The following is an 18458-nucleotide window of genomic DNA, read 5'->3' as shown; positions in this document are numbered from 1 at the left end:
TTTCTATTTCTTCCTGATTCAGTCTTGGCAGGTTGTGCATTTCTAAGAATTTGTCCATTTCTTCCAGGTTGTCCATTTTATTGGCTTAGAGAGAAACTCCAGCATGTTTTGTCCATGATTCTTAATATGTCTAAGAAGTAGGGAAAAAAATAAATGCAGAGGGGCTTCCCTGGTGGCGCAGTGGTTGAGAGTCCGCCTGCCGATGCAGGGCATACGGGTTCATGCCCCGATCCCGGAAGATCCCACATGCCGCGGAGCGGCTGGGCCCGCGAGCCTGGCCGCGGAGCCTGTGTGTCCGGAGCCTGTGCTCCGCAACGGGAGAGGCCACAGCAGTGAGAGGCCCGCGTACAGCAAAAAAAAAAAAAAAAAAAAAAAAAAAAAAAAAAAAAAAAAAAGCAGAAATATACCACACACCATTTACATTTTTGCTTTAAAAGATTGTTCAATACAAATATGTGAACACAGTAATTTTAGGGGTATATGTTCTAAGAGCAAAGTTAGGTGTCCTATTTTAGTCTACGACCACTACATCTTGTAAGTGACTCAAGTTTCATTCTGCTTTGTTCTCTCATTAGAATACATCCGTTATGGTATAGATTAAAATTCTCTTTTATAGAAAGGCTTCCAGAAGAAGTTTTTTGAAATGAAAAAAGTCACTTTATTTGAAAGCCAACAGAAACGTTATTTATTAAACATATATATATCTAAAAGGAGCTTTAATCAATGAAGACTAGGAGTTGGATTAGAAAACATCAAAAGGATGGAAGAAAGACACTGTAATTTCTTTCTGATGTATTCTGGTAATTTTTCATTTTCTCCATACCTAAGTGAAGCAAAAGAGAAAAAGATAAAATTATAACTTAGTCACTTGGTTTGTAAGAGTACCAAAAGGCACAGTATATTTTTCAGTAATTCTTCAATGGCAAAGGCACCTCAGAGAGATCATACAAAATTCTTTATTAGATACTTAAATTAAGCATACTCAATTTGTTTCCTTTACTTATTTTTATTTTTTAAAGATATTTTTGATGTGGACCATTTTTTTTTAAGTCTTTATTGAATTTGCTACAACATTGCTTCTGTTTTATGTTTTTGTTCTTTGGCTGTGAGGTATGTGAAATCCCAGCTCCCCGACCAGGGATTGAACCTACACCACCCTGCACTGGAAGGTGAAGTCTTAACCACTGGACTGCCAGGGAAGTCCCTGTTTCCTTTTAAAATAGACCAATTTCTAAATGTATTTAAATAATAAAAAGAAAATTAGGTCAAAAAACTTGAATGGACTTTATAATTTCTAAAGCAAGCTGAAAATCTGGATTCCTCATTAAATTGAAGACACTAAAGAAAATACTAAGCTAAATGCATTATAAATACATTTCTATTAAATATTAAAAATTTCCAAATGACCATATCAAGTAAAATCTGAACTTTTATCTTCTGAACATGGGTTCTACCCATTTTATATCTGTATCCTTCCACTTTCTGGAGCATTTGAAAGAGTTGATTTAACAAAACCTCTCACTTTATGAGTTCTTTAAATGATGGTACTGCATATATACACACAAAAGCAGTTGGTAGATATCCACAAATTATATCTGTACCAAGTATTTTCTCTACAGTATGCACTTTTCATAAAGTATCATGTTTGTACTGGCACTGTCGGCACCCTACCTCTTTTCAGTAAGTTATGGTTTGAAATGTGGAGACCAAACTACTGCTTATTCTTACTATTCCCAGATCCTCCTTGTTAGCATACTTATTAGCCTGGCATACATCCTCATTTAGAAGGAATATATACATTCAAAAAAGTCTTTTAAACATGAATCACTTTACATTAGATCAGGGGATACAGCCTTTCATTTGGGAAAAATAATCTGGTTACCTTTTAAAAGAAAGCTTCCTTGTTTCTATGTTCTTTTATGTAAATTGTCTAAGTATATTTGAACTTAGAAGTCCATTACTTCTGAAAAGGGCCAGCCTAGTTAGACTGAAGGAATAAGAAGGCTAAAGGAATCTAACCACTTGGAGTGGATAATCCATACCAATTACCCTGCATTCCTGTAAATATTCATAAAATATGCATTAAAAAGACTATATGAGCTGCTATGAATATTTAAGTTTAAATAATAATATGAACTTTGTCAACATGAAAATAGTAACTTTATTAAGTCATTTATTTCATCATATAGATAAAACAAAATTAGAGAAAAGAGCTGAATCTCAACCAGTATTTTAAGAACTTACCTAGTTGTTTGACCATCTGGAGATGAATAACTAATAGAAGACACTCCTGCTTGCACGACCAACTGGGACCCATCATTAAACTGAACCCACACAGCTCCACTAGTTAACTATAAAAGTAATAAGCAAGCAAAATTACTATAGAGGATATGAAGTTCTTAAAAGGTACTCATGTTTAACAGGATTTTCATATAGTTTAAAAAAAAAAAACAAAACAACCCTTCAGGTAACTACAAATTTGGGGCTGTGATGGTAGTAACATTTGAGAATATTCATATCTTTTACAGATTATTCCTTTAATGGATAGGGCATCATAAATTAAAATTATTCTACATAAATCCTGTTTCCCATTCATTTCCACTAGGATATCTGAGCAAACTTTTTTTTTTCCTTTCCCATAGTATTTCTAACCAAGGAGATTTAGGAAATAACCAAGCAACACTTTCTTAAATTAGAATTTCCCTCTATTCTTTGTTCTTAGGCCAAAAGAATTTCTATTCTGCTTGAGAATGTTACTTCTTTGCTTTTGAAATTGGTTTCTTTAGTCACTGATGTTTACAATGTGCCACTCCAAACAGAGAACAGAGAAGACATGGACACTGGAATCAAATAGACCTGGGTTTACATCCAGATTCTGCAAACTAACTAGTAGGAATGTGCAAGTCAACCATCCATTATGAGCCATAATTTTACTATCTATGAAAGGAGATAACATCAACTTTACTAGGTTTTATTTTGGGAAATGAGACAATGTATATGGAAAACATGGTACCACATAGCATGTACTCAACAAATGCTGAGTTCCCTTCCCATTATTTCCTACCCCCCATAAAGGACTAGCCTGTTATTTTACTTCACTGGTAAGTAAAAATTACATGTGCTGTGCTCAAACATCTCCAAAGTTCAAGCTTTCAGAAAATATACAAATCTAAGTTTACACCTACATAAAATTCTTTAAGTTTGAAACTCAATGTAGACCTAATTTTCAAATGCAAAAATTCTTTTCTGCCAAATAAAAGTTACTCTATTAATATAGATTACAAATACTGTTTAAAACTTACGACACCCTGGTCATTCTCAAATCCTAATGTTTAGCCATCATCATGACTTCTACTTTAAAAACAAATGGCAAGAACAGGTCACCTAGGCCCTAGCAGGCAGTTTGTTATCAACAATATCTAGAGCTTTCCATCTGTATACAAATAAAAAAATGTGAAAATTGTTAATGATATAATCAATGCAAAAAAGGTGTAAAAACTGTCTTGCAAAGAGAAATCTAACTTCTCACCTGTGTAGCCCAACCAACATTTTTCACAAAAACAGACTTGAAAAGTTGTGCTGATTTAGGGAGACAATCTTTTAGACTACTAGGAGAGCTGTTAGTTCCAGAAGCTGCACCTGCAAGGCCAAGTCCTTCATTTGTAACCATCTACAAACAATAAAAGAAAGGAAGATACTATTCCTTAGCATTCTAATAAGCCAACTTCAGCAAAAGTAGATGATGACCGGATTTTCATTATCTTAAATTAATTTTTAAAAGACAAAATTAAAAAAATACAATCACATTACAGAAAATTGGAAAAGTATAAAATAGGAAAAAAAATCACACAACTACTGTTTTGATTTTGGTAGATTTCTTTTGTCTTTTTTTCCCAAGGTATAATTTTTCATAGCTGCAATTATATATATGTATGTTTGTGTGTGTGAATACACACATACCCATATACACACACAGAGATCTATTTCTTTAATCTTGCATTTTACTACATTGCTATATAGTTTTTATTGGCATGATAGTTCATTGAGTAAAAATATAAGTTTGTTTAACCATGATTCTATCATGGATATTAAGGCAGTTTATGTAAAAATAAAACAATATATGTTAATATATTTAGCTTTTTCCCAGAGGAGTCTGGTTAGGCCTTGCTGAGGTAATATTTAAACTGAGTCCTGAAAGATGAGAAAGAATTAGCCATTAAGAGGTTTGGGAAAAGAGTTCCAGGTCAAGTGAACAGCATGTGGAAAGGCCCTGAGAGTTTGGCTTAATCAAGGAACTAGGCACAGAGAGTGTGGGGTAGCTCAGGATGAGACTGGAAAAGTAGGTAGGTGATAGTAAGGCCACAGTAGGGTGTTTTAGTTTTATATCAAGGACATTAGGCAATCATTGAAGAGTTTAAAGTACAGAAGTGACATATATTTACTTACAGAAGGATTAAGTATTGGTGCCTGTTCTGGAGAAGCTGCACTATTTATGATCATTCTGTTCAGAGATGGTGTCTCTCTCATTGGGTAGTTTGGATCCACAGAAGGAGGAGGTGTTAAGGCCTTAGGTGAACTAGTACTACTAAGTTTTCTGAAGGAGAAAGATATGTCAAATACATTCCTTTAAAGCTTTCAATTTATAGAAAACAAAAGAATGTTCATAATGTAAACATTAAACTGTTTTTTTTAAAAAAACATTTCTACACATTTTAGCCATATTTAATAAATTTTCAAACATTTACCTTCCTACGATTATTGGGAAAAAGGAAGCACTTCCACTTTTCTTTTCCTCTTCTGAAATTATGGATTCCAGTGCTAAACAAATACGGTGGCCCTATTTCAAAAGAGTGCTTTCTGTCATTACTTCGTCTATGTCATCTGTATTATTATTAATTGGTAAGAAAAAACCTACTAAAAGTCGGTACATACCTCATTAGCATGGTTCATATACATTTTTATTTCCTCTTTCAAGCTATTAACTTCACTTTCACCTTTTAAGGTGTAAGATTTGCCAGTCTTTTCGATCACCTGAATTAAATCTTCTGTTTTGTGTATCTTTGCTCCTTAAAAATTAAGCAGAAAACCCTTTATTATTTCTTTAAATATTACTAGATTTATATTCATTATCACACTCCAGTACATAATGACTCCCAGATCAAGGTAACATTTACATTCACTTATTGGCCATTAATAAAATGAGGCTCTCAAAGTAGTATTCAAAAAATATAGGCCATTTTTCTTTTCCACATATAACTGGCTTAAGTTTGATACTTTTATATTTTTAAAAAACCACTACTCTCATACAAAAACATAACTGAAGGACAGCTATAATTATGTGTACTGTGTGAGTGTATGTAGTATGTGTCTCTTAAAGGAGGAAACTTTACAGATTAAAAAGTAACATCTTTATAGATTTATAAAATAAAATTCTCTGGTTCAACCTTATCCTTTTGTGATATTTATTATTCTAAAAATTTGGTATGTGTCCGTTTAAATTTCTAGTAAGAAACAGGATATTGTTTATTTCATGCTATTTTTTATAATATCAATCAGAATGTTGTTAAACTGGAGCCAAAAGGGGAAAGAGAATTAATATACATATTAGAGAATAAATTGTTTACAAGCAAGTATATATAAATTTTGATTAACATTTGACATAGAGTATACTGTGCTGTATAATTTTTATGTATGGATACACACACACACACACACACACATACACACAGACACAACTCGCTGTGTTGGGGAGTTCCCTGGTGGTCTAGTGGTTAGGATTCAGAGCTTTCACTGCTGTGGCCTCGGTTCAATCCCTGGTCGGGGAACTGAGACCCCGCAAGCCATGCAGTGCAGCCATAAATAAAATAAATAAATAAAGCTCACTGTGTTGAATTTACAAAAACCAAAAAACCCCACAACTTCTATGTTACAAACTAAAGGGAAAAAAATTACCATTTCTAAATGGCACTTACCATCATAAAACCAAACCTCAAAATCAGCACCAGGGGAATTCTCCATCAAAACACATTTAGCGTATTTTGTAAAATAAGTGATTTTGGGAGATTTAGATCTTACAAGCTGCACAAATCTGGAAGCATATTGATATTTTCGCCAGTACTTTTCTAGGGAGAGAAAACAAAAAAGTTACCTAACATTAGGGAATAAAGTGTTGACATAAATTCCATAACAATCTAACATTTATTTCTACTCTTCCTCAAAAATTCAAGTTGAAAGTTAATAATCCCATTACCCAAAGTTAACAGTCCCATTACCCAAATAAAAATATTTTAGAGATGTAAGTCTACTATTTTAATGAAAACTAAAGACAGTATAATAAAATTCCTAAGAAGTATATAACAAAATCTGATGATTAGTATCATTATTTATTAAAGTTTTTTTGATGTGGACCATCTTTAAAGTCTTTATTGAATTCGTTGCAACATTGCTTCTGTTCTGTTTTGGTTTTTTGGCCATGAGGCATGTGGGATCTTAGCTCTTCGACCAGGGGATAGAACCCGCACCCCCTGCATTGGAAGGTGAAGTCTTAACTACTGGGCTGCCAGAGAAGTCACAGTCTCATGATTATTTAAAAAATCTCTTATTTGAATCACTGACTCCTTATTAAAAGTAAGATAATGACTCCAGGAAAGTTTTAATAAATGAAATGAAAAGAGTTCTACCTGAGATAACAGAACCAAATGACTTTAGGAAAAGAAATGTAGCACTTTTTATATTAGTAAAACATAGAGTAGTAAATTTTAGCAGTTCCCTGTAACTATGGTCATTTATAATATTTGATAGTCTTGTCTACATGTCTTAATTTCTAACAGAGTTAGATTAGATAGGTTCTCTTATTTGTTTCTAAGTTATCTTAGGGAAGTCTTACTACTTAGTACTTAATTTCCCAATTCATAATATCCAGAAGCTAAACCGGGAGCCAAATTTGGTTAACCACAATTACAAGTGATCATTATGTAGCACAGTAATGATTTCAAAAGTCAAAAACCAGATACTTCATGTTGAATTTTTAACATGATTCTAGACAAATTGTAACTATACAAGTGTACAAATTATATTTGTGTGACACATGACTAATATTCTAGAGTTAGTTTTTACTTAAGTAAACAATAAAATACCATTATAACACAGAATATGACTAAACATTGGATTAGTAAGGTATAGCACATCTCACCAGATATAAAGTTATAAGAACATAACCTGCATCTCGACTGAAGCCAAAATATTTACAATTTATGATACCCACAGTATAGAGTTTATGTATATATAAATCCATTATCTAAATTTATTCCCTGGTAAATTTACATACCTGGTAAATTGTCAAAACTGTACCTACTGATGTTGTCAGTAGGTGAGGGCGGTCTATCTGCAAGAGGAAAACCTCTTCCGTCATTTGGATAATAAATAGTGATCTGGCAAAAAATTTTTAAGAATTCTGATTATATGCCATTAAGTTAGAGCACTATATTTTGTTACTAAAATTATAAAAAGAGCCCACATGTATATTATTTTTATTGAAAATGCTAAATATTCTCTAAAAGTAATAATTTTGCTTTTTAAACTTAAGCCTAAAGTTTAGACTTTGTTCCTGGTTATAATTAGTTTTTACACCACACTAATTTATTTAAATGTATGTAGTATGCTATTTTAGTTTTTGAATTCCAGAGATACTATCATATCAGGAAAAGTGACTAAAAATTGCTTTTTAAATATCATTATAGAATGAATGGAATGCTAAATGCTTAAGTGATGAAGCTGCAAGATAATAAAGGAAATCCACATTACCATATTTCCATCACTAGATATTTGAAGAACTTCTTTCACATATTCTTGAGATGCATACTCCTTTAGAAGCTCCACACATACCTCCTCTGAATCAAGTATGCTCACCTAAAAAAAAAAATAAAACTAAAATCAGTAACAATTCTCTTATTTACCAGAACAGTTCTGACATACATATTAGTTAAGAGAAAAGTACTTAACCATGGCAGAAACAAAAATTAAAGTAAAAATCAAATAGCTGCTTCACTGCAATTGTCTAGACCACAGGTGTATTTCAGCACAACTGTGAAATATAAAGTATAATGAAGTGTGAAATGATAACCAGTGAGCAGAAAGAAAGCAGAAGGTAGGGTGGAGAATTTAAGAGCTTGAAAAGACAATAGCACGCCAAATAAAGGCAAGACTGGGTGAAAGGGACAAAAAGGATGAAGACAGAATTAAAAAATCAAAATCACCATTCCCAATGCACACATGACATTAAAAAAAGGCTATACTTAATTTTGTGCATACTCCTTTTCTTTAAATAGTTTCAGATGTTAAAAAAAGTTATATTTTCTAGTTTATCTTTTTGAGACTAGATTAAATGTAGAAACAATGAAAACAAAAGCAAAAGATAGTATTAGTATTAAATATTAACTTAGTTATTAGGGTTGTGAATATTTAACACAGTATTTAGCCAGTATTACTTTTAAATGTTTTTCATTATCAATAATTTAAAATTCAAAAATTACTATCAATTCACCATTCTTAAAGTACCCAGAAGGAAACAACAGCTATTTTTCCATAAACACCCAGTCTCTTTTAAGTGAGTTTATCAAGTGCGTATCAAAAATACAGGGACATTATAGGGAACTGAAAAGATATCATTATGTTTGATACCAGAAACCATATACTCAAGGAAAATATCATCCAGTGATTTAGAAAAATAATGGACATACCACAGCCTTCTTCGTTTTCTGTCTGATTGGTTTTAACCTGTAAGCAGTCAAAGGAGATGTAATGCTTCTTAATGTATGTTTCTGATAACCCAGTGGTGGCTCCATACCCCTTGTCTTGCTTTGTTCGGAAGAAGGATCTAAGCCAAAAATAGATTCTTGTTGAATTATCTCAGGTTTACTGTGAAATGCAGTCATATATTTCATGGTATTCAACTGTTTTGCAGAATGTGCATTATCAGAAGCATCAGGGCTCTTTTTGGCTCTTATATCAGTCCAGGCATTTCTTGATGTGTCCTGCAAATCTGGATGGCCCTGGAAATCTCTGTTTGGGCTAATGCTGTTGCGCTCAGTAGTTTCTCTTAAATGAGCTATAATATACATAGAATAAAGCAATTTAGTGAATAAAAAGTCAAGTCTACACAAAACAATGTCATGCTGGTTACAGTAGCATTCTTTTTTCCTGAGGAACAAAAGAAATCTAGTTTAAAAAAAAAGCTTGTAATTTTTCAGTTTAAGATATGGCATAAGGGAATTCCCTGGTAGTCTAGTGGTTAGGATTTGGTGCTTTCACTGCCAAGGGCCCAGGTTCAATCCCTGGTTGGGGAAATAAGATACCACAAGCTGCACGGCTCGGCCAAAAAACAACAACAACAACAACAAAAAGATATCGCATAATAAAATAGTGACTATAAAAGGACATTTTAAGCCAGCCTGCAAAGGAATAACTTGTCTAAGACTAAGAAAGAAAAGATATTAATATGAAATAAATTTTTCAATCAAAGCAAAAACTAGGGTCACCTACTAATACTAAAGCAACTGCCAATGCTGCAACAAATACAGATTTGAGAGGAGTTCCCAGGTAATAATTCTACATAACATGTAAATTCACTCTCTTTAAGCTAAGGACTATTTCATCTTTACTTACAAAATATGCAACTAAAACCAAAACACTCTAAAATATATGAAATAGGTTTATTATTAATACTTAATATTACAAATGTATTTGTACCCACATTTCTAAAACAGTTCTTGAACTTTACCCATTTAAATTTTATATAGTTTTAGAGTCCACATGGGAACATTATTTTTTTTTAAAGCCCTTAAAATGATTAGACTATATAAAACTTTGTAAGGCAATTTTTTTAATGCTAAATTATAAAAATCTATATCTCAGCTTTCCCCTTAAATGACTTTTAAGTGCCTCCCTCCATAACTCCCATTATGACAGAAAATATCTTATATCAAATAATATAACTTTAAAATTGTAGCAGCACTACTAGAGCATTATAAACAAGGTTATTTCAGACATGTCCATGTTACCAAATAAAAGTATCTATAAACACAATAGAAGGTTAAGTGCAAGATTAAGCACATGGCAGTTTTGTAGTTTTAAAAAACATAAACTTGAATTATCATCTTTAACAAGTACACATGAGAAGATTAATTCTCTTTTGGGCCCTTGAAAATAATATACATGAAAAAAATAGACTCTTGAGGTGACATAACGACTCTCTGCTTAAATTATAGCCATATTATGCACTTTGTCTGAGGTAACATGATACTTAGTAAAAAATTCTCTCCTCCTCTCCATATGTTTCTTTTGTTTTCTTTTTCCATCATTATTTTCCAACCCACCTTCTGTGAATGTCATGTTCAATAATGAGAAATGTTTAACTTTCAAACTCTGTATCTATAAATAAAATAATGACTTGGATGACAGCTGTTTAAAAATGTTTAGGTTTTAGTAGCTGTGTATTTTAGTGTATGTGAGGTCCCATTGGTACACTATGATGGTCTACATCACCTTCTACTTAAAAATGAAGTCAACCATCTTTTGATTATTTTATAGGCACTGATAGTAGGTACTTATTACAGAGAGGCTGCAGGAGCGGAGGGGTTAAGAGTAAAGTCTCTGAGCCAGACTGCTTGGGTTATACTCCTCTCTCTTGTATTTATGGACAGTGCAGCTTGGCAAATTAACCTTTGAGCACTACTATTTCCTCATTTGTAAGACAGGGCTAATAATAGTATCTTCCTCATATGGTTTCTGTGAGAATATTAATAAGTTAATAATATATGTTAAGCATTAAGGACAGTCGCTGATACAGTAAATACTCAAACTGTGTTAACAGTAATTATTACTATTATTGTAACAGTTTATTGAAAATGCACTATTTTCTTAAGAAAACCCAAATAGAAAACTGCAATGCTTGGTAAGTGGCCAAGTCATTAACTTTTTATTTAATAGCCCATTAAAAACTCACCATTTATTTGCAGATTCCCAAACCACTGTTGCACCATTTCAGTCTGAGCTATCTGGTCTGGAAATGGAAAAGGAGTTTTTCCTGGACAAAGATGATTGGAGCTAAACAAAGAAAAAAAATTTCCCATAAACTAATAAAAAATTATCAGGTACTAACCTTTTAAGGTAAAAAAACATTAAAAAAGGGAGCTCTCTTCTGATATGAATACCTAAAAATTTTTACAGTAACTGTAGAACCCAACATTTGCATAACTAAATTGTGTCTATGAAGCTAAATTCCCATGCCAAAATGCCCATGGCACTATGACAACATTTCTATATGGCTACTGTCCTCTTTTAATTTAAACATAAAAATCAAAGATCAGAAAAAGAAAAACACTAGTCACTAAAAACTTGCCTTCATGTGAGAAGCAGTCAATAATATGATTACTCATCACTTAGGGTCAACTTCTCTTTCTCTATTTGTGTGTGTGTGTGTGTGTGTGTGTACAGTTACTGTTAAGAGTACTTTAGGAATCAGACATGTTTAATATATGATACATTGCACTGGAGACCTGCTTCATATAAAATTTAAAATGACACTAGAAATTCCCAAGTATTAAACACATACTACAAATACATTCATGAGCACATACACTCATTTTAAGAGATTCTTAACCACAATTCAAAATCATCATTCTGATTCTCTTCCTATTAAAAAACAGAAGTCATAGTTAAAAGTGCCCCAGGAATATCTGACAAGGTTAGAAAAAAGGTAACCCTTAGTTAGATGCAGCTTCATGTTTGTGCTAATACAATGTTTATCGAAAAGTAAAATGCTTTTTGATAGAATTATTCTTACAGTGCTTGATTGTTATCAGGTCTTTCAAAAGATCCAGGACCATTGGATGTCTTTTCTTTAAAGAAGTGAAGAATATTAGCATTGCTGTTTGTGGATGAGTATCTTTCTTCATTTTCATCTACTCCTGATCTTTTGGATTTTGAAGGCATTTCTGCTGAGTAACACCGTTCCATTGTATATGTTTTCGCTCGCGACTGACTATTAGAGATGCCAGATCTATCAGAGGAATGGGCTCTACGAAGGTATCGAGAATGTGGCCTTTCTTCTGCCTCTTGGATTGCTCTTCCCCTTCCACTATTACTGGTTTCTTGTTCTTGATTTCCCCACTGAGTATAAAGGCTGCTTCCATCTCCTGAAGAAGAAAAATAACTTGAATTTTTATTCTTTGGAAATATAGTCATTTTATTTGGGAGTGGCTGGTCAATCAAAAGTCTTCTTCTGTCAAATAAACTACCACTCATACTGGTACTGGAAGAAGCCGTAATTGCAGTAGAAATTGTAGCATGTCCACTATCAATTGAGTCTTCCACAGTTCCTAAATGTTTACTTTTTGTTGAAGAATTTCGGGACATAAAAGGATGGTCTAATACTGAAGACAGACTTAAACGATCTGCTGGATTTCTACGAAGTAACTGGTGAATAAGGTCCTTGGCTTCTCTTGACAAGAAAGTTGGCATTTCATAATCTGCCAGTACAACTTTATTTAACGTGTTCTTGATGGTATCAGTGTCAAAAGGTGGTCTTCCAATAAGTAACGTATAAAACATACAGCCCAAGGACCAAATATCAGATTCAAGTCCATGTGCACTTCGAGTTGCAATTTCTGGGGAAATGTAATTAGGAGTTCCACATAAAGTATAGTGCTTTTCGTGTGGCATTTTCAATTGAGTGGCCAGCCCAAAATCAGCGATCTTGATGTTCATATTACGCGTAAGTAAGAGGTTAGAAAGTGTGAGGTCCCGGTGTAATATACCATGAGAATGGAGATACAGCATTCCTGTGATGATCTGGTGCATGAAGTGTCGAGCTGTTAGAATGCAAAAAATAAAACTTACAATTTAGAAAATCTGAAGATTCAGTATTTAGAATACATTATGAAACCCAAGTACATATGCCAGTATGACAATTAGTAAACTGGTTTGTAGCTTAGTTTTACCAGCCAAAATACCACTCTGATAATTTCATAATATTCTTTAATAATTCCCATTAAGACAACTAGGCACTCCTTTTAAACTCTGTCCTTTCCAACTAATGAGTTTTCTAAATACAGTTAAGGGAAGCTTAATTTTATTAGGAATTGGGAGTGACTAGAGTTAACTAGGGTAACCAGAAGTCCATAGAAAGAGAAAATATTTATAATTAAACAATTCATAAATAATTCAAATTGTAAAAAAGAGAAAAAAAGAAAAGCAAGCTGAATTTCCTTTGATGTCCTCCCAAACCCTCCTAAAAAGTAGTCACTTTTAACAGTTTATATATATTCTTTTAAACTTTTCTTCCATGTGCTTATGTACATTTAAATCTATAGAAATACACTGTAATAAATGTTTTTAAAATATAAAAATGGTATAAAATATACTTTGTTACTTTTTTTGCCACTTCACAATATTTCTTGGAGATATTTCTATGTCAGTACACATAGATCTCCATCTTATTAAATTGCTATTGGTTAATATTTGGGTCATTTCAAGATTATAAAAAAATATAGCAATAAACATTCTTGTACATGCTTGTTTTCTTGTGCATATATATGGGGTGCTTCATTATGGTAAATTCAAGAAGTAGAATCACTAGGTTCAAAGATAAAATTTAGTATTTTAATACCTTGCCAATCGCCCTCCAAAAGGCTGTTATTTTCAAGCATATCCTTGTTGAAATTAGGTAGTCTCAATCCAATGGGTAAAAAAATGGCACTCATTATTTTAGTTGGCGTTCTTATGATTACTACTAATTTTGAGCATCTTTTCGTATGTTTATTGGCCAATTATACTTTCTCTTCTGTGAACAGTCTGCTTACATCCCCTGTCCATTTTCCTATACAATTATCTTTTCTTTTAAGGCATGCCTTATATTTTAAATATTAATTGGACAGCCATTTGTTATACAAATATTTTCTTCCTATCTTTAACTTTTAAATTTGTTGACAGTATCCTTTGTCATACACATTCTTAATTTTAATTAGTCAAATTGGTAATTCATTTCCTTCCTATCTTTTGCAAGTTGTCTTATTTAAGAAGGCCTTACTATTATACAGTATTATGAAAAATGCAGTACTCATCATCAATATGTATATGAATTTATTTTCTTATTATGTATTATGTTCTTATTTTCAGTCTAAGGATATGAACATTTCCTTAACTCTTAACACATATGACCAAATTGTTTTCCAAATGGGTTAAATATAGATCAAATGGACAAAAAGCCTATCAGCAACCACCTTCCTTAGCTTTCAATCTTAGCCTGCAATGTTAGTTAGCAGGGTAAGATAATTTGAAAACAATCATTTGTGTGATGATATACGGACCTTACTTGATCCTGATCTGAACTGTAAAAAAAGTTACTTATAAGAAACCGGGGAAGCTGAAACTGACAACGTGTTTGATAGCAAGGGATTATTAGGTGTGATAGTGACTTTGTGCTTACTTTTTTTTTCTTTTTAAAGTCTGCATCGTTTAAAGATAAAAAGATGTCTATGATTTGCTTCAATATACTCTGAGGAATTGGGGGAATAAGAAGGGTACAGATGAAACAATGAGTTGATAGTTTTGGAAGCTCAGTGGTAAGTTCATAGGGGCTCATTATATTACTGTCTCAATTAAGTGTTTGACATTTCCTATAATAAATGGTTTCAACAGGTACTGTGTTTGACTTAGAAACTACTTTATAGTCATCAACAGCATTCTAAAAAAGCTTTTTCTAGATTTGAAAAGATATACATTCAACTGTGACCAATGACTTAATTTAAAATGTTTTGGCAAAAGATGGATAGCAAATTTCTTCTTCTACTTTACTTCTGTAATGCCTGAATTATTTATATGGATTAACAGCTTTTTTAATTTGGGGGGGGAAATCTCTTTTTATAGCCCAAAATAATAATTGAAACAGTTTTACTAAATATTATAAAACAGTACATTCTTCAAAACTACAAAGAGTAAAATTTGTATTTTCTAAAAAAAATTTTTTTTAAGAAAAATGAAAGAAAGAAAAAAAGAAGCACAGCCTACCTTCATTTTCTGAGAATGGTTTTCTTCTGTTTTTTAGATACCTGTTCATTTCTCCATTATGGCACATTTCTAATACTAGGTACACATAATTGTTATCTTCAAAATAGTTATACAGCTGAAATGTAAAAGGGCATAATAAATTATAATACAGAAAAATTCAATGCCCTTGGCCACTTTTACAAAATTTGTATCTTACCTCCAAGATAGAAGGATGTTTCAATTGGCAGTGTATTTTCACCTCATTTTGGACTCTCTGTACCATTCCAGCTTTGTACATGGCTTTCTTATCTATCTAAAAATAACACGAGAGGTTTAAATGTTGATGATAAACTTTCAAATGTGAAGTTGTCATGTTAACTTTGAAAAGAGAAAGTATACTTTAAAATATTCTGAAGTCCTTTTATCTTCTTTTTGAGATCAATTTATTTCATTGTCTATTTTCCCCATGCACCTAGCCGAGTGCTTGACAGAGTGGACATTCAATAAACTTGCCCAATGCATTCTAATACACTCTACCAACTTAAAGAATTTAATAGCTCAACCATCATATCTATGATAATAACAACGAATAAAATTTAGCAAAGCTTTAAAACAAAACTTCTCTTCCCTTTTCCTACTGGTTTAGGTGTTTCTTAATTTGCTTATGTTACTCCTATTAGACTGACTTCTAACAATCAAGAATAGTACTTTAGCTTTTTACAGTGTAATACAGAACTATGCACAAGTGTATTCTTCTTATTATAAACAAATTATTTGTTCTTTGACTGCTACCAATTACTCTAAGTTACGTATAATTAGAACAGATACCAAATCTAATGAACATGAGTAAAGACAGAACACTTATTTAAGCATGGTTAAGGATCTCCTAAGAGATCCTTAAGTTTAACTGTTGGAACTACTGTCTTCTACCTAAGCAATGGGTTTTTTACAGCATAAAGAAAAGGCTGGCAGGTAAGGAGTTTCTAACATCTCAAGTAGCAAACCTCTCTAGTTACTTGCAAAGTAGAAGTGAGAAGCTGATTAACATATTCTTACCATTTTGATTGCAACTTCCAAACCAGTGTGAATGGACTCAGCTCTATAGACACCAGCAAATGATCCTTTACCAAGCAGATTTCCAACTTTAAAATCCTTAAAAGTTAAAATTAAAGAAAATGTGTGATGATTTTCGACGTAGAAAGGAAGAAAAATAGGAAGGGGCCGGCAAAAAGAAGCTAAAATGGATCGGGAGGAGAATTTGCATTCAAAATTCAAGCAGGTATCACACCTCGATACAGCAGGTGTCTGGGGTGGACAGCATGTTGACGCCTTGCGGGTCTCTGAGCTTCCAGGCTGGTCTCTGGATAGAGCACCCTAATGATCTGGTTCCTCAGCCTCAGCGTAGCCTCAGCATCCTCGTCCCACCTCCAGCCAGCCCCCGAGGGCTAAGGCCCTGAACGGAATCCCGCCGCAACTCCCGCCGGAGGTAACCGCCATCCCCTTGGAGAAGGGGAAGATAGCCTTGCCCTGCTCTAGCGCGGCAGCTCCGGCGGGATCGCTGACATGAAGCCGCGGTGTCTAGGGACAGAAGGGCGGGGCCACGAGCAACACACCTGTCCCACCGCCCCCGCGTCTCAGAGGGGCGGGCCGCTCCGCCCACAAACAGCCGGGCCCCCGGCGGTTGGGACCCTCCCAAAGCACTCCGGCGTCCAACCTGCAGCCGTTAGCTGCGCTCTATCCCCTTCCAGCCAGGGTCTCGACGAGTCCCAGCACTCCGACTCCCACCCGCCCTACTGAGGACTGCCGAGTCTTTTCACCTCGATCTTCTCCCCGATGCAGGTCGCCATATTTCCAGGCCGCGGTCCGTGCTCCCCGGATTAACTCCCTTCACGCAGTCCTTTAGAGGCAGCGCTCCAAGCAGGCAGCGTGTCTTGGCGTCCATCAGGCTCGGCTCTCTAGGCCGCCGCTCCCGGCGACGACACCACAGCCACCGAAAGGTCTCCCGGGCACCTTCCGAGGCCTGGGCGGCGCCTCCGCGCTCCCATTTTGAAAAACTCCCGCCGGTTGACGTTCTAGCGAGGTTGGAGGGGACGTAACGAGGCGGGGCGCTCCGCAGAGGCTGCGCCGGGCCGCGCATGCGTGGCAGGCTCCTTATCCGCTGGCCTCCGGGCCGAGGACCGGAAGTGCTTCGGCGGCCTAGAACTTGGTTGGGAGCGCTGGCAGTTCGGCTCTTGGAAGACCCGCTCAAGACGGATAAAAGTGGTAGCTTAAGATATGAGACATTCACAACTGGTCAGTTACTCACTTCACGGTATGAAAACCTTACTTCTTCCAATTCTGTAAAGGGTTTAAAACAATTTTTGAATTCCAAATGCTTAAACTTGACGGAACAGCATAGGGGAAAAAAGTCAGTACCTGACTTAACCGCCCGTTTACACCTCTTTGCTTACTCCAGTTTTTCATATCGATAATGAATGGATACGGTGCTTTAAGAAAATGGACTCCATTATTTATTTTGGTAAATTTCTATTAATTGTAATGCCATTTGTAGAATAGCACATTTGAGAGTTCTCGCACACGTGCGATAATGTATTGATCAAAAAAGACCTCCGAGGGCTTCCCTGGTGGCGCAGTGGTTGAGAGTCCGCCTACCGATGCAGGGAACACGGGTTCGTGCCCCGGTGCGGGAAGATCCCACATGCCGCGGAGCAGTTAGGCCCGTGAGCCATGGCCGCTGAGCCTGCGTGTCCGGAGCCTGTGCTCCGCAACGGGAGAGGCCACAACAGTGAGAGGCCCACGTACCGCAAAAAAAAAAAAAAAAAAAAAAACTGAAATTTTTAGAAATTCATGAAAATCTTATATGTTCTTGTATAATGTTATAAGTCATAATTCTTGTTATTACTTTAAAATGTATATCTCAGAAATAACTAAAAAAAAAAGACCTCTGAGGTTGGTATGATACACTTTATGCAGATGAGAAGATGGTGATATTCAGCAAGGATATGTAACAAACTGAGAACTACTCCACAAACTTAGGTCAGTTTCTAAATGGAAAGTTCTTTTCTTCTACATTAATGGATATATCAGGTTTACGTTAAGTCTGTCTACCTGCAAGCTGTATAAAAGCTGTTCAGAGAAAAGTCAACTTTTCCCTTCGTTCCTGGAAATCCTTCCTTTAGGGTTATATATTACAATGCTTGAGCTGTTGGTTCCAGAGTACAGTCTTCCAATTAGACTTGCTTTTGCTGTTAAACTTTCAGAAGTTCTTGTAATTTGCTGTCATTGTGGGGGATTTTTTTTGGAGGGGGTGGAGGTTGTGGTGTTTATCCTTTATTCTGTTAGTATCAGGGATTATATATCGACTTTAAAAAAAAAGAATTTTTTAGAGCGGTTATAGGTTCACAGGAAAACTA

The 18458-nt window shown here is 34.6% G+C and overlaps 1 protein-coding gene across 2 annotated transcripts; it reads right to left on the bottom strand.

The window, feature by feature from the left end:
• Positions 1-657: 657 nt before the first annotated feature.
• Positions 658-17106, bottom strand: PLK4 (polo like kinase 4). Of its 2 annotated transcripts, none has more exons than XM_060105824.1 (16): positions 16863-17106; positions 16102-16197; positions 15263-15358; positions 15067-15181; positions 11843-12869; positions 11003-11103; positions 8739-9106; positions 7804-7908; positions 7328-7430; positions 5973-6122; positions 4933-5066; positions 4746-4837; positions 4447-4594; positions 3530-3670; positions 2245-2351; positions 658-823 (listed from the first exon to the last, which is right to left on the bottom strand). In XM_060105824.1, exons 1-16 carry the CDS (start codon positions 16890-16892, stop codon positions 721-723), a joined length of 2916 nt encoding a protein of 971 aa, XP_059961807.1. In that variant the 5' UTR covers positions 16893-17106; the 3' UTR covers positions 658-720. The 2 variants fall into 2 exon arrangements, with proteins under 2 accessions (XP_059961807.1, XP_059961816.1); XM_060105833.1 differs by having other exon boundaries at positions 8739-8875; positions 16863-17104.
• Positions 17107-18458: the final 1352 nt, after the last annotated feature.

This window comes from Mesoplodon densirostris, chromosome 1, assembly GCF_025265405.1.
Source record: "Mesoplodon densirostris isolate mMesDen1 chromosome 1, mMesDen1 primary haplotype, whole genome shotgun sequence".
Taxonomy (NCBI): domain Eukaryota; kingdom Metazoa; phylum Chordata; class Mammalia; order Artiodactyla; family Ziphiidae; genus Mesoplodon; species Mesoplodon densirostris.
The sequence above is the reverse complement of the archived record's forward strand: the minus strand, read 5'-3'. Positions and strand labels throughout refer to the sequence as shown.